At 31.6% G+C, this 14,304-nt stretch overlaps 1 protein-coding gene across 1 annotated transcript in view; it reads right to left on the bottom strand.

Moving 5' to 3' along the window:
- LOC143043742 (uncharacterized) overlaps positions 1-14,304 on the bottom strand; it is a 137,227-nt gene that overhangs the window by 99,854 nt on the left and 23,069 nt on the right. Inside the window, exons 6-9 of the mRNA XM_076215923.1 lie at positions 7,176-7,220; positions 6,228-6,290; positions 900-959; positions 189-302 (exon numbers count right to left, since the gene is read on the bottom strand). Of these exons, the coding sequence (XP_076072038.1) occupies positions 189-302; positions 900-959; positions 6,228-6,290; positions 7,176-7,220 (282 nt within the window). The remainder of the gene's footprint in view (positions 1-188; positions 303-899; positions 960-6,227; positions 6,291-7,175; positions 7,221-14,304) is intronic.

Consider the following 14,304-nt stretch of genomic DNA (forward strand, 5'->3'; position numbering starts at 1 on the left):
TTCTACGACTTAATCTCCACTGACTTTCAAATTTGAGGATACTCATATGAATAATATAGTTTGTTTTTCTTAATTTATATTTGGCTTTTAACCTTTTCCTTGCATTATTTTAAGTTTTGTTACTTCAACTCCGAAATGTACGGATCGATATGCTGAATGACCAGTGTTTTCATCCAAAACTTTCTTACTAAAACTAAATGTTTGTGGACCAACATGATTGTCTATAGTTTGTATCAAAATGCTGTCTACATTAAATGACGTGAATTTGCAGGTGGTATAATGAAACGACATGATGTACGTATCTGAAATAAAGAACATTTGCAATGGTATGTGAAACGATATAATGTCAATAGGTGTACATGCATTGAACAAATGTTGAAATTTAAAAAAAAAGGTGTACTTATTAAATGATATTAATGGGAATCCCAGAGGTGTACTTGGAGGTTACATATGGTGAACTATGTAGTTTTTCTTCTACCTATAGGATACTTCAGTCTTATAATTACGTTTTATGATAATCCTTTATAAATTACGGTCATCTATTTACCAATCCCAGTCATCCTTGTTATATGTTACGTTCATCTTGAAAATATTTCAATCAGTATTTACGGTCATCTTAGCGATTTTTTCATATCCAATTTCCTGTTTCATACACATTTCTCGGTAGTAATTTGTGATTTCCGTGTAAATCATTGATATGTTTACATCTTACCAATGTATGCTTTGTAAAGACAATGATATAGAAACATTTAAACAGACAATACAAATGCTGACTTTTTTTTTCATCCGACCTCTTGGGATGATCCTGAATGCAGTTACGGTCATCAGCTTTACCCCAGTGAATAATGTAACGCACAATAAAATAGAAAATACTAAAATTGAAAGGTAACTAACAGTACCTTTGCTCTTTATCAAACGAATTGACTCTTCCTCGTCTTTCTTTACCAAGTCATCAGGAACTAAAAGCAAAATTAAAATAACTATCTGTACCACAGAAACTGGAGGGACTGAAATTGATTTTTAGATTTAAAACAAAAATTGTCAGAAGGAAATTAAAGGAAGACAGTTAACCCTGTATAGACGATTGCCTTTTCATGCAATCGTTATAATGTGGGGATAGGGAAATACATTTTATAGCATGACAATACATTATTATGAATACGGTTGATATTCGAATATCTCATTTAGAAAACAATTCTGAAATTAATAATAGGAACCATGATATACCCATTTCTAGAATAAAAAACAAACTCAAGGTACTCGCAGAGCGGTTTGTGTTCGTACCGGCAGACAAGGCAGCAAATAATGTAGTGGTGGTGTGACGCATATACTACACGAAAGTTCTTCAAAACGAAATTATCAATTCCTCTACATTCAGGTCTGTGCGCACCACAGAGAGTCAAATCGTTAACAAGCATACCACTGCCACTGCCCAGCTTAAAGCATCTTCCGAACATTTGAAAGTCCCTACCATGTACTGGTTACCGAAATTACACAAAAAACCATTTAAATTCCGTTTCATCTCCGCTTCCAGTAAGTGTTCTACTACTAATCTATCAGTGCTTCTAACCACCTCCCTTACTTCTATCAAAGAACTGGTTATTAACTTTTGTAATAAAGCTTATGAAAATAATGGTATTAATTATTTTTGGAGTGTTAAAAATTCTTTAGAGGTTTTATATAAAATACATGCTTCCAATGGTCCTTACAATTCTGTTGACAGTTATGATTTTTCTACTCTGTACACTACACTTCCACACACTCTTATAAAGAAAAAGTTTTTGTATTTGATAAAATGATCTTTCGAAAAATCTCATTGTAATTTTATTTGCTGTAACTCGTTTAAGGCCTTTTTCTGTAACGAAAAAGGAAAGTATGCTCGATACACTTACTGGAAATGTGAGGATATGATTGAAGCTTTAAACTTTCTGCTTGATAACATTTATGTACGTTTCGGCGATAAAGTGTATCGACAGGTAGTAGGTATTCCTATGGGCACCAACTGTGCCCCTTTAATAGCAGATTTATTTCTATATTGCTATGAATCTCAGTTTATGACCAAACTCAGTAAAGACCCATCATTGTTACATTTGGTTGATACATTCAAAAATACCTACCGTTATCTGGATGATATTTTTTCGTTGAATAATCCAGAGTTCTCTAAATATACTTCAGAAATTTACCCAAACGAACTTACTTTAACTAAATCTAACATAAACAGCAGCAGTTGTCCTTTTCTAGATTTAGACATTCAATTTCAAACGGGAAACTTCACACTAAAATTTACGACAAAAGAGACGATTTTTCATTTCCTATTGTTAATTTTCCTTTTTTAGACGGCGATGTGCCTTTGGCTCCATCATACGGTGTTTATATATCGCAACTCGTTCGGTTTGCCCGTGTGTGTTCTGATGTCATAGATTTTAACGAACGTAATCAATGCATCACTGGTAAATTGTTGTGTCAGGGATTTCGATACCATAAATTACTTAAAACTTTTACTAAATTCTTTCATAGATACAAAGATTTGATTAGTAAATTTGGCTATACCTGTAGAAAGCTTATTAAAAATGGTATTTCACATCCTAAATTTTATGGTAATATTGTACTTAAAGCGAGGAAATCACTATGTGATTCTTGTAAACTCATCGAACCTTTAAACAAACTTATAAGTAAGGGTTATCGTACCAATATTGTAATAAGATCTCTGAATATAGTTCACATTGGCACTAATATTGATATTGTCATTAGCAAATTAAAACACAACTAAATTTCATTATCTTTTGAGGCGAGATGTATAGAGACACAGACACGTTAACTTTTATTTCTATAGAAGTCGCTCTTCACTATACTACTACCTGTCGATACATTTATTTTTGGCATTGCACAAGTCATGTCTTCTTTGACTATTAATGACGTTAAAATACTAAATCCCTGTGATGTGTTTTAGTCGATTTTAGTCTCTGATGCATGATTTTTTATTATTAATTGGTTTTGGCTTTTAAGTAGCTGTCAGTAACTGCGAGTACTCTCAAATCGTATTTTTTTGTTAATTCGACCTGTTGATACTGTTTATAATGCTTTTTTGTTATTTTGTATTTATATGGATCTTGTCTGTACACCATCTTTGATTATTTGTAATATCTTCAATTTTTCACTTATTCTTACAACATTTGTATAAACTTCAAGATTATAAAAAAACCGGTTTTTTTTCTAAAGTGAACATTGATTGGTTAAATATTTCTCAGTCATGTCCTGTGTTTGAATTTGTTTGTTAGCTTTTTGGTCATGAATGTTTGTCTCTAATATTTAATTAACTGTGCATTTGTATTCAGATATCGCAGATCAAATTTATTCGTTCATTGTTTAATCATACGTTTTTTGATTAAGTTAAGTCTGCCAATTGATATTTTATCGTATGTTTGTCTTTGTTGTGATGTTATGCTATTGTTTCAGAAAAAGGGAGAAGGTTTGGATCCATTAAAACGTTTAATTCCGCTGCAAATGTTTGCACCTGTCCTAAGTCAGGAATCTGATGTACAGTAGTTGTCGTTTGTTTGTGTAATATATACGTGTTTCTCGTTTCTCGTTTTGTTTATATAGATTAGACCGTTGGTTTTCCCGTTTGAATGGTTTTACACTAGTAATTTTGGGACCCTTTATAGCTTGTTGTTCGGTGTGAGCCAAGGCTCCGTGTTGAAGGCCGTACTTTAACCTATAATGGTTTACTTTTTAAATTGTTATTTGTATGGAGAGTTGTCTCATTGGCACTCACACCACATCTTCCTATATCTATTATGTTAATACAAAGACATGTCTAGACATGACTGACGTATATAATATCACACGAAAGGCTATTCAAGATGATTCACTGAATTCTATTTTATATAATGATAGTTTATTCATTATATTACACTTGTCCTGCCAATGAATTATAATATTCACTGAGAGTCATACACTCGAAACTAAATCGCCTGCTTTTATGCTGTTTATATTATCAAACACGAAGCGATGACTTTTGAATGGTCACAATATTATAGCTTTATACTTTGGCAATTAGTTGACAGGATTAAAACGTAAAAGGATTAGGAACATCATAATATAAAAAAGAAAGAATTCTAAGTTTCCTAGATAATTCCTGAAAAATAAAATATCTAATTTTGAGGATTATTTATAAATAAGAAGATTTGGCATCAGTTCCAATGAGACAACTATCCATCCAAGTCGCAGTGAATAAAAAGTAAATTATAAAAGGTCAGAGCGCGACCTTCAACTCGGAGCCTTGGCTCACACCATACAGCAAGCTATAAAGGGCCACAAAAGACTAGTGTAAATATGTCAAACAGGAAAACAAACAGTCGGTTCTACGTAAAAAAACAAAAACTAGAAACACTTATAAACCACATCAATTGACGACAACCACTGAACAAATAAACACATCTTTTTAATTGGATTATGAATAAAATATTTGTTTTAAACATGTTATAGTTTTGGAAGAATCATTTCTTCTTAAATTTTGTTTGCTGCAGAAAAGACGATATTGAATCCATCAACATTCTCACAAAAACAAATTGGGGTCCCACATTGTGTTTGGTTTAACACCATCACATGACAGGTAAAATCCTGCATGCGATACATTCGTTTTTCGGTTCATAACTTACCCCTTCCCGTACAGATTCAGAAAGGGTTTGTTGAATCTTAAGAGGTTTCTGCCGTCGTACTCATTCCTCTGTAGATCCGTGAACAGTCAGTAGCTATAATGTATCGTATTGTTAATCTTGTACACCAAACGCGCATTCCGTCTACACAATACTTATTTAGGACGCTCGGATAAAAAAAGTAAAAAGGTCAGACAATGTTCGAAGTTGAAGAAGATTGAGGACCAACATTTCGAAATGTCTAGTCAAATACACCTAAGGTAATATATTCCTGGCTCATAAACGATGTAGTATTTCAAAAATGTATAGTTCATATGACATAAACAAATATATTTCAAACCTAATCTAAATTTTCAGACCGTATTTTATTGTGTGCATCATTATTGTATCGATATCAAAATCTTATTATCCTTCAAGAAGATACTCATTGAAAAACTGATAAAATAGCAAGAACTCCGAAAAGGATCCAGACCAGAGATCGGCTGAGACGGTATGGTTTTCGAATCCTCCAATGAATGCTCCGTTGTGATTCCATTGTGAAAGGAATAATCTTCTAATCGAAGCATTATACGGTTTGAATTTTAGTAGATTTGGTTTGTTTTTAGCTGGAAAATAGCCACCGTCATATTATTGGTAGAAAAATCACACAGTTATGTATGACCAACGTTCCACATTGCACTTGTTCAGCAGCAGGAATTTTAAAAAGGTGATTTACAAACAAGTCTTAATTGAAAACTACGTTCAAACCTATCAATGCCTAGGATAAAAACCTCAATTTTTAGACGTGTAAATGTAAAAATAACTTCGTTGTAGAAAAGTCTTAATACAGCACAAACAACATTTTCCAAAATACCAAAAAAATGAAAGAGTATATTTTAACAAAACGAATTTGACTAACAGGTTGAACAACTGGTGTACTTGTTGACTGCCATTGAAGATTGGCAAAAACATTAATCATAAGATGTAACAAAATGGAGCTTAATATTAATTTAATACTAAAGAGAAAACATTAAACTTGCTGCAAAGGAGGTGCATAAAAATTATACACCAGATCCGGATTTCGACAATAAATGTCTCTTCAGTGATGTTAGGGATCGAAACGGTATTTGGAAGGCCATATGATTTACCTCAATTAAGGATAGACTCTTGAATTTAAAGAGTCAATATAGGATGAACGGATCATGTAAACCAGAGGGAAAATATGATACAAGCCAAAACGAAAAAATGTAAACAAGATTAAATCTAAAACTACGTTCAAACCTATGATTGCATTGGTACAAAAACACAATTTTATACGTGTGCGTGTAAAACAAATTTCGTTGTAGAAGGGTCTAAATACAGCACAAACCACATTTTCCTAAAGACTAAAAAAGTGAAAGAGTATAATGTAACAGAACTCATTTGACTAACAGGTCGAACAACTGATGTTCTTAAACCCTGCGGACTCCCATTGCCGATTGCCAAATGAATTGGTCACAAGATGTAATCAAATGGATCTTTATATTAATTTAATACTAAAGAGAAAATAATGAACTTTCTTGCAAAAATGTTATATATATATATGTATACCGTCTTGATACTTTTGATGCTGAGCTATTTCTTTGATTATTTTGTCCATCATTATAAATTGTCCTAAAATATACAAAAGAGAGTTCAATAAATGTACTTGCCATACAAACCCACCTGATAAAAGTTAAGGGCCACTTCATGTTTTCGTCCCACTCATTACGTTACTGTACGGTTCAGTTGAGTAAACTTTGTTTAATACGTTTGTCAGCAATATCAAACGTCTCTTGATTATTTTTTTAAAAATCACGAAAACAGTCGTGCCACTGATCAATTAACGATCGTTAGCATCAGTTTTTACATATCAACATAACTAAAGGGAGATAATTTTGTTACTTCTACGATTCAAATTTGAATAAAATAACACCAAGAAGGCGATTATTAGGTATATGTTGTTTTATTTTTGATAATATTGTAGTAATTGACATTTGTTGACCCAATGAATTAAAAATTGCGGATCACTCCTTGGCTTCGACTGGTCAACTGTAGATTTGACGGTATTTTTTTTGCCATTGAAAACGAAAGTTTAATTAAAAATGCATTAAATGATAGGGTTGTTTGATAAAGGCTTCAATTTGTTAAGGTCCTTCATCGTTCCTACCAATTTGTGGGAAAACTATCGAACTTAAACTATGACACGTGATTTTGTATTAATCAATCATATATTTACTATATAATGTAAGGTATGATAATATGATAAACTAGAAATCATTCAAAGCACAAGTGAACTCATGAATGCAGAATGCAATGTCATCTTTAACATATTCATTTCATGCCTTCATTTTTTTTTTATTTCATAAAGAATTGGGTCGCGTTATCTTTTTTTTCACTCCTACGGATGATGTAACATTTAAAATAATACATTGAAAAAAATATATTTGTTGAAATGCTGATAAATATGGATTAGCAGGCTTGAAACTAAATGTCTAAATCAATTGAAGTTATACTTACTACATTTGTTGATCAGGTTACTACCAAACATGCCGAACAAGATCACTGAAAAAAAAACAGAGATATATTTTAACATTACGTATTTGAATATTGAAAAAAATTACATTTTTAATATTTTTACCTGACTTAAATCTTTCTTAGACATTACGTTTTGAATTTCAAATCACTGCACACAATCATTTTGTCAAATTCGTATACACAAAAATATTATAGAATTTTTTTTAACAGCTTTAAAAACAAACAGCAATTAATCAGATTAAAATGGGTAATAAAACATCCATTTTTACATGTTTTTTTTTTTATCTAATAAGCAAAATATTGACGAAATAAATTAAACTAAATATTGTGACAAGTATACTTTTTATATCTGCAAAGCAAATAATCATTTATAATTTATTTTTAATTTCTTTATTTATATTATGTTTGATTAAATGACTTCATTTCTGAGATGTCAAAATACCCCTTAATTTATTGGCAAATAAAGAAGAACAAATTCCCTCTTCTGTCAACACATCTTCTGATCTAACTGTGTGTGCCACGTTAGCTTCTATCGAAAGACTATTTAGGATTGCTGGCAAAGTGTTCAGACCAGATAGAAGCAGACTAAATGACAAAACATTAAAACTATAAATGATGATCAGATGCAATGCTTAAACTATGTCGTAAGCTTACATGTATCTTTTTTTCACATGTGTTATATATGATATTGTTTTAACAAAACTATAATGAAAGATAATGTGTAATTTAATTAATTATTTAAGTAAATAATTATAATTTAATTAATTGAATTTCAAAAACTGTGTTATGTGTTACTAGTGTAATTGTTCATTTTTGCAATGTAATGTGTATTTCAAATAATTACATTACAATGTAATTGACTCTAAGTCTGACTATTATTTACATGTTGTGTAAGTGACCTTATACGATATATATATATATGAGGTCAGTTAATTCCTAATAGGGAATCTATTACAACGTGTAACGCATTTTTCTTACCGACTGTCTTCACATGTGGTGCTTAAACTATCGGCCTATCAAAGTGATTAAGTCTTCAATCTTAGTTTTAAGAATCTACTGGTCTAATATACAAAACAAAATGCCAAAAATAACAACGTATGTCAACAATAGCAACGTGTTTGCTTTAAATGTGTATTATGAATGTATTTCATCCTTTAATTAACAGTTTCTTCGTCTATCTAAACTTTCAGATTTCATTTTTGTTTTTAGGAGAGTTACTCCTTACTAATGTCATATGGTTGATTACCCTATATGGTAACTGACCATGTATTTTTGGACACCCTATATCAAATATTTATAGTCAACACGTGTAGTCTATTAACCAATCATATCCCCATCAATCTAAAGGAGGTTAGATTGGTTGTATACAGTGATACCGCTGCTTCTGAACTATTAATTTTCGGGATATTCATGAAAAAATCTGTATTTACATGATTTATCACATAAAGTAAAGCAACATAAATACCTCACGCAAGGAAGAATTCAAACGAAAAACCCCTACACATTTAGAAAAATCAAAAGTTATAGCATCAAACGAAAGGAAAACAACTAACATATTTTTAATATACTACAGACATTTTCCTATGTAGAAAATGATGTATTAAACATGGCTTTAAAGCTACTAAAACCTCTCACATATATATTTCTTACATTGTCCGTATATACATTTAGAAATTACAAGAACATTAAACTTCCGACTCCCTCCAGTTAACCTTAGATGGATTGGGTATTATTTGTAGTTATTCAAATGATTTTGTTTTTATGCATCTTTTTTCTTCTTCTCTTATTCAGCTTTAAACTCTCCAGATGAAGGTATATTCAGAAAAGCACTCCGAACACATGCAATTGATCAAGTGTTCTTTCCATCTTTTAAAACAATATAATGGCGTTATTGCTAATTTCATACAAAAGCGATATTAACCATGTTAACTGTAATTAGGTCTTTCCACTTTTCTGTGGAAAGCCTATTGTATTTGTTCTGATTATTTTTAGGTCTTTCCACTTTTCTGTGGAAAGACCTATTGTTTTTCTTCTGATTATTAGGTCTTTCCACTTTTCTGTGGAAAGACCTATTGTTTTTCTTCTGATTATTTTTTTTTTTTTTTTTTTTTTCTTCCGCCTAATTTTGTTCTTGCGATAAACATTTGTTTCGCAATATGTCGCTTAGATATTTGGTATATGATATCGAACAGTTTATGCACTTTTGAAATTTACCCTGCGTAAACGAATACTTTTCTTTGTAGGAGTTATCTCCCCAAACACTGTTTTCCTTGTTAGCGCATCTCCTTCGCAACCGTAAAAGATTATGACAAATTTATTTTACAAAATTGCTCGTTATATCCTTCGCATGATTTGTCCTATTTTGACCGAAGCGATATGACCGCTCCATATGAGAGTTATTTCCCCTTATGCATCTGATATAAGTGATATGAATTTCTATCTTATAAATCATAAGTGATAGAGACCTAGGATCTTTTGATTTGAGGTCCTTGGTCCGAAAAAATGAAAATTAGGTCAAGGTCAAAGGTCAAGGTCATATTCTAATATTTGAATTTGGCTTATTTTCACTTATATCCAAAGACTGTATAAGATATCAACAAATTATTTTTACTAAATTGTTAGTTGCGACATGTCGTAAGATGTAAATTTTGATTGCAAGCGCACGTTGAATGTAAAAGGGAGTTTTCTCCCCTCTTGTATTTAAAAATACGCGTTTGGTGATATAACTCATTAACTAAATATAATAAAGACCTATGGTCTTTTGATTTGAGGTCCTTGGTTTATGACCTTGAAACTGATCTCAAGGTCATAGCTTAATTTGACGTTCTAGATTTTGACCTTTGCTTTTATTCTATATGTATACATGATAAAGATATACAACTTTTAGAAAAAGATATCAAACCATTTAACCTTGTAAAAAACAACCGGAAGTGACCTTTTGTAAACCGGAAATAGCTATTTTTTGTACTTTTTAATATAAAAGTATATAGAACCAGATATTTTTGGAATCAGTGTCAAGTAAATATTCAAATATAATCGGAAGTAACATTTTTCAAACCGGAAGTAACAAATTATCTCCCTTATTTAAAAAAAATGTATGGAAACAATATATTTTTGGAATCAGCTTACTAGGAGCTATCATTTGACGATTGAAATGACATTTTAAACTTAGTTTCACAACTTTTCATATCAAAATACATTGTTTTGATGGAAAGACCTTCAATTGTTCTCTGAACAATTGGTTTTTAATTTTTTTTTTTTTTCTTCCGCCTAATTTTGTTCTTGCGATAAACATTTGTTTCGCAATATGTCGCTTAGATATTTGGTATATGATATCGAACAGTTTATGCGCTTTTGAAATTTACCCTGCGTAAACGAATACTTTTCTTTGTAGGAGTTATCTCCCCAAACACTGATTTCCTTGTTAGCGCATCTCCTTCGCAACCGTAAAATATTATGACAAATTTATTTTACAAAATTGCTCGTTATATCCTTCGCATGATTTGTGCTATTCTGACCGAAGTGATTTGAACGCTCCATATGAGAGTTATTTCCCCTTATGCATTTGATATAAGTGATATGCATTTCTATCTTGTAAACCATAAGTGCTAAAGACCAAGGATCTTTTGATTTGAGGTCCTTGGTCCAAAAAAATAAAAATTAGGTCAAGGTCAAAGGTCAAGGTCATATTCCAATTTTTGAATTTGGCTTATTTCCACTAATTTCCAGAAACTGTATAAGATATCGACAAATTATTTTTTCTAAATTGTTAGTTGCGACATGTCGTAACACGTAAATTTTGATTGCAAGGGTACGTTGAACGTAAAAGTGAGTTTTCTCCCCTCTTGTATTTAAAAAAACGTGTATGGTGATATAACTGATTAACCAAATATAATTAAGTCCTATGGTTTTTTGATTTGAGGTCCTTGGTTTATGACCTTGAAATTGAGCTCAAGGTCATAGATTAATTTGACGTTCTAGTTTTTGACCTTTGCTTTCAGCTCATATTTATACATGATATATCCATGAGACTTTTGGCGAAAGGTATCAAACCATTTAACCTTGAAAAAAACAACCGGAAGTGACCTTGTGTAAACCGGAAGTAGCTATTTTTGTACTTTATTAATAAAACAGTATATAGAACCAGATCTTTTTGGAATCAGTGTCAATTAAATATTCAAATATTATCGGAAGTAACATTTTTCAAACCGAAAGTAACAAATTATCTCCCTTATTTAAAAAATATTGTATAGAAACCATATATTTCTGGAATCAGCGTACAATAACCTATCAGTTGACGATTGAAATGACATTTTAAACTTAATTTTACAACTTTCATATTAAAATACATTGTTTTCAGTGGAAAGACCTTCAATTGTTCTCTGAACAATTGGTTTTTATTATTTTTTTTTTTTCTTCCGCCTAATTTTGTTCTTGCGATAAACATTTGTTTCGCAATATGTCGCTTAGATATTTGGTATATGATATCGAACAGTTTATGCGCTTTTGAAATTTACCCTGCGTAAACGAATACTTTTCTTTGTAGGAGTTATCTCCCCAAACACTGTTTTCCTTGTTAGCGCAACTCCTTCGCAACCGTAAAATATTATGACAAATTTATTTTACAAAATTACTCGTTATATCCTTCGCATGATTTGTTCTATTTTGACCGAAGCGATATGAACGCTCCATATGAGAGTTATTTCCCCTTATGCATTTGTTATAAGTGATATGCATTTCTATCTTGTAAACCATAAGTGCTAGAGACCTAGGATCTTTTGATTTGAGGTCCTTGGTCCAGAAAAATGAAAATTAGGTCAAGGTCAAAGGTCAAGGTCATATTTGAGATTTTCATATGTCTTTGATTTCCCTATAATTCTTAAATGGTTATAGATACAGAAAATTTAAGCAGTGAAAAATGTTAAGGACTTCAAGGGGCAACTTTGTTACATTATGACTATATTGGTTTTACCATTGTGTAAGGGACATAATCCCCATTGATGGTTTATATAAAGCCATTATTAGACAAAACTCTTAAACAAAATGACCTTGACCCATAGGGTCTTCTGCAATGACATTGTGAAGAAATGACCTTGACAAAGGTCACAAGGTCAAAGGTCAAGGTCATGTACATATGTGATTTGGGGCACTACTTGAAGAGTTTTATGTGTGTTTGCCTGCCAACCAACCAACCAATCAATCAATCAATCAATCAATCATGATCATGATCAATCAACCAATAATTATCATGATCAATCAATCAATCACGTTTCCGTCTCGTGTGTTTATCATAGGGTTCAAGATCTTCTTTGTTTCTTTTTCGCTGTTTCAACTGACCCTATCCAACGTGTGTGACCAAACAACCAACCAACCAACTAATCAATCAATCAATCAATCAATCATGATCATGATCATGATCAATCAATCAATCAATCATGTATCCGTCTCATGTGTTTATTATACGGTCCAAGATCTTCTTTGTTTCTTTTTCGCTGTTTCAACTGACCCTATCCAACGTGTTTAACCAACCAACCAACCAACCAACCAACTAATCAATCAATCAATCAATCAATCAATCAATCAATCATGTATCGGTCTCATGTGTTTAATATACGGTCCAAGATCTTCTTTGTTTCCTTTTCGCTGTTTCAATTGACCCTATCCAACGTGTTTAATCAACCAACCAACCAACCAACTAATCAATCAATCAATCAATCAATCAATCATGATCATGATCAATCAATCATGTTTCATGAAAAATTGAAATTTAATATTGTTCTTGCGTCACTTCTGAAAAAAAATCAACATGTACTCTGAAACTACAAGTACAATCGACCTCAAAATTTGCAGTCAGCAGGGCATACATGTACTTAAAGTTTATAAAAAAACTTGGTGCAGATATCTCTCAAAGCTTTTCCTAGAGAAAAGAAATGGCAATGCCGTAAAAATCGCTTGCAAGGTCCGTAAATCTCAGTAAAAACCTACAATAAAATGTCCGCTCCGAGATTGAAATACTAATCTGTGTTACAAACAGGTGCTGTACAATATCAGAAAATAATCAATAAATGTGTTTTAAAGTTACACCGGATCAATTAAATCCAAAACATGCACTGCCCGTGAACTGTGATCCAAATGTCAATTTCCTACAATGACAAAAGAAATAACATTGTGTTTATTCCGTCTCTATACATGTTGTCTGTTCAAAGTCCCCACCTAAAAAGAAATAAAAAGACTAACTTTTCGTTATTATAAACCCGTGTCACGTGATGTGGCGCGCGCGCTGTACCTAAAATAAAAGAAAAACTTTCCAAACTAAACATGAAACTTCTCCGGTAACAATAATATAGACCCCATACAGAAACAAACAAACAAACAAACAACCCCCCCCCCCCCCCCCAAATTCAATTAATTTTAAAGGGGGAAAGACCGCCTACAATTGCTTTTTTAAAGCAATTGATTTATATTATAACATGCATTTATCATGCAAAACAACATGTGAGCTATGTCGTTTTGAAAACGACCTTATACTAGACCCATAAATTAATGTAAAATAAATTTCAGCAAAATACTATATATATATATATGTTTGTTGTAGAGAGGAACACACTTTTAAAAATATATTTTGGGATTATTTGTCCAATATTCATAGTGATAACGATTTATAGAATTGTGAAAAATTTGTTCGAGCCATTTTGACAATGATGTCTCAAGTCTCATCAATGCACCCGAGTTTGAAAATTGTTTTCATTGTATCAATTTCATTAGATGTTTGTGCATATACATGTATGTTTAGCTCACTGTATTTACAAAACAAAGTGTATGTAAGGGATCCATATTTTTTTCCTTTAAAACGCATATGAAATATTCATCTCAACACAATCTTACTTTGCTAGAAATCTTACGTCCAAAGTATATAATGACAGACGTTTCTTTTTAGATTTAAATCAGAATATGCTATTAAAAATCTTCATTTCAAAGTTGACAGATAACCGGACTTATTTTGTTAATTTAGTTTTATTCTATTGGTATGAATAGTCGCTTGGTTACTTTTATGTATGGCGTGTACGTTTGCTCGTCGCTTATATATGTACCTTATAATTAAGAACGACAT

The sequence above is a fragment of the Mytilus galloprovincialis genome, chromosome 8, assembly GCF_965363235.1.
Source record: "Mytilus galloprovincialis chromosome 8, xbMytGall1.hap1.1, whole genome shotgun sequence".
NCBI lineage: Eukaryota > Metazoa > Mollusca > Bivalvia > Mytilida > Mytilidae > Mytilus > Mytilus galloprovincialis.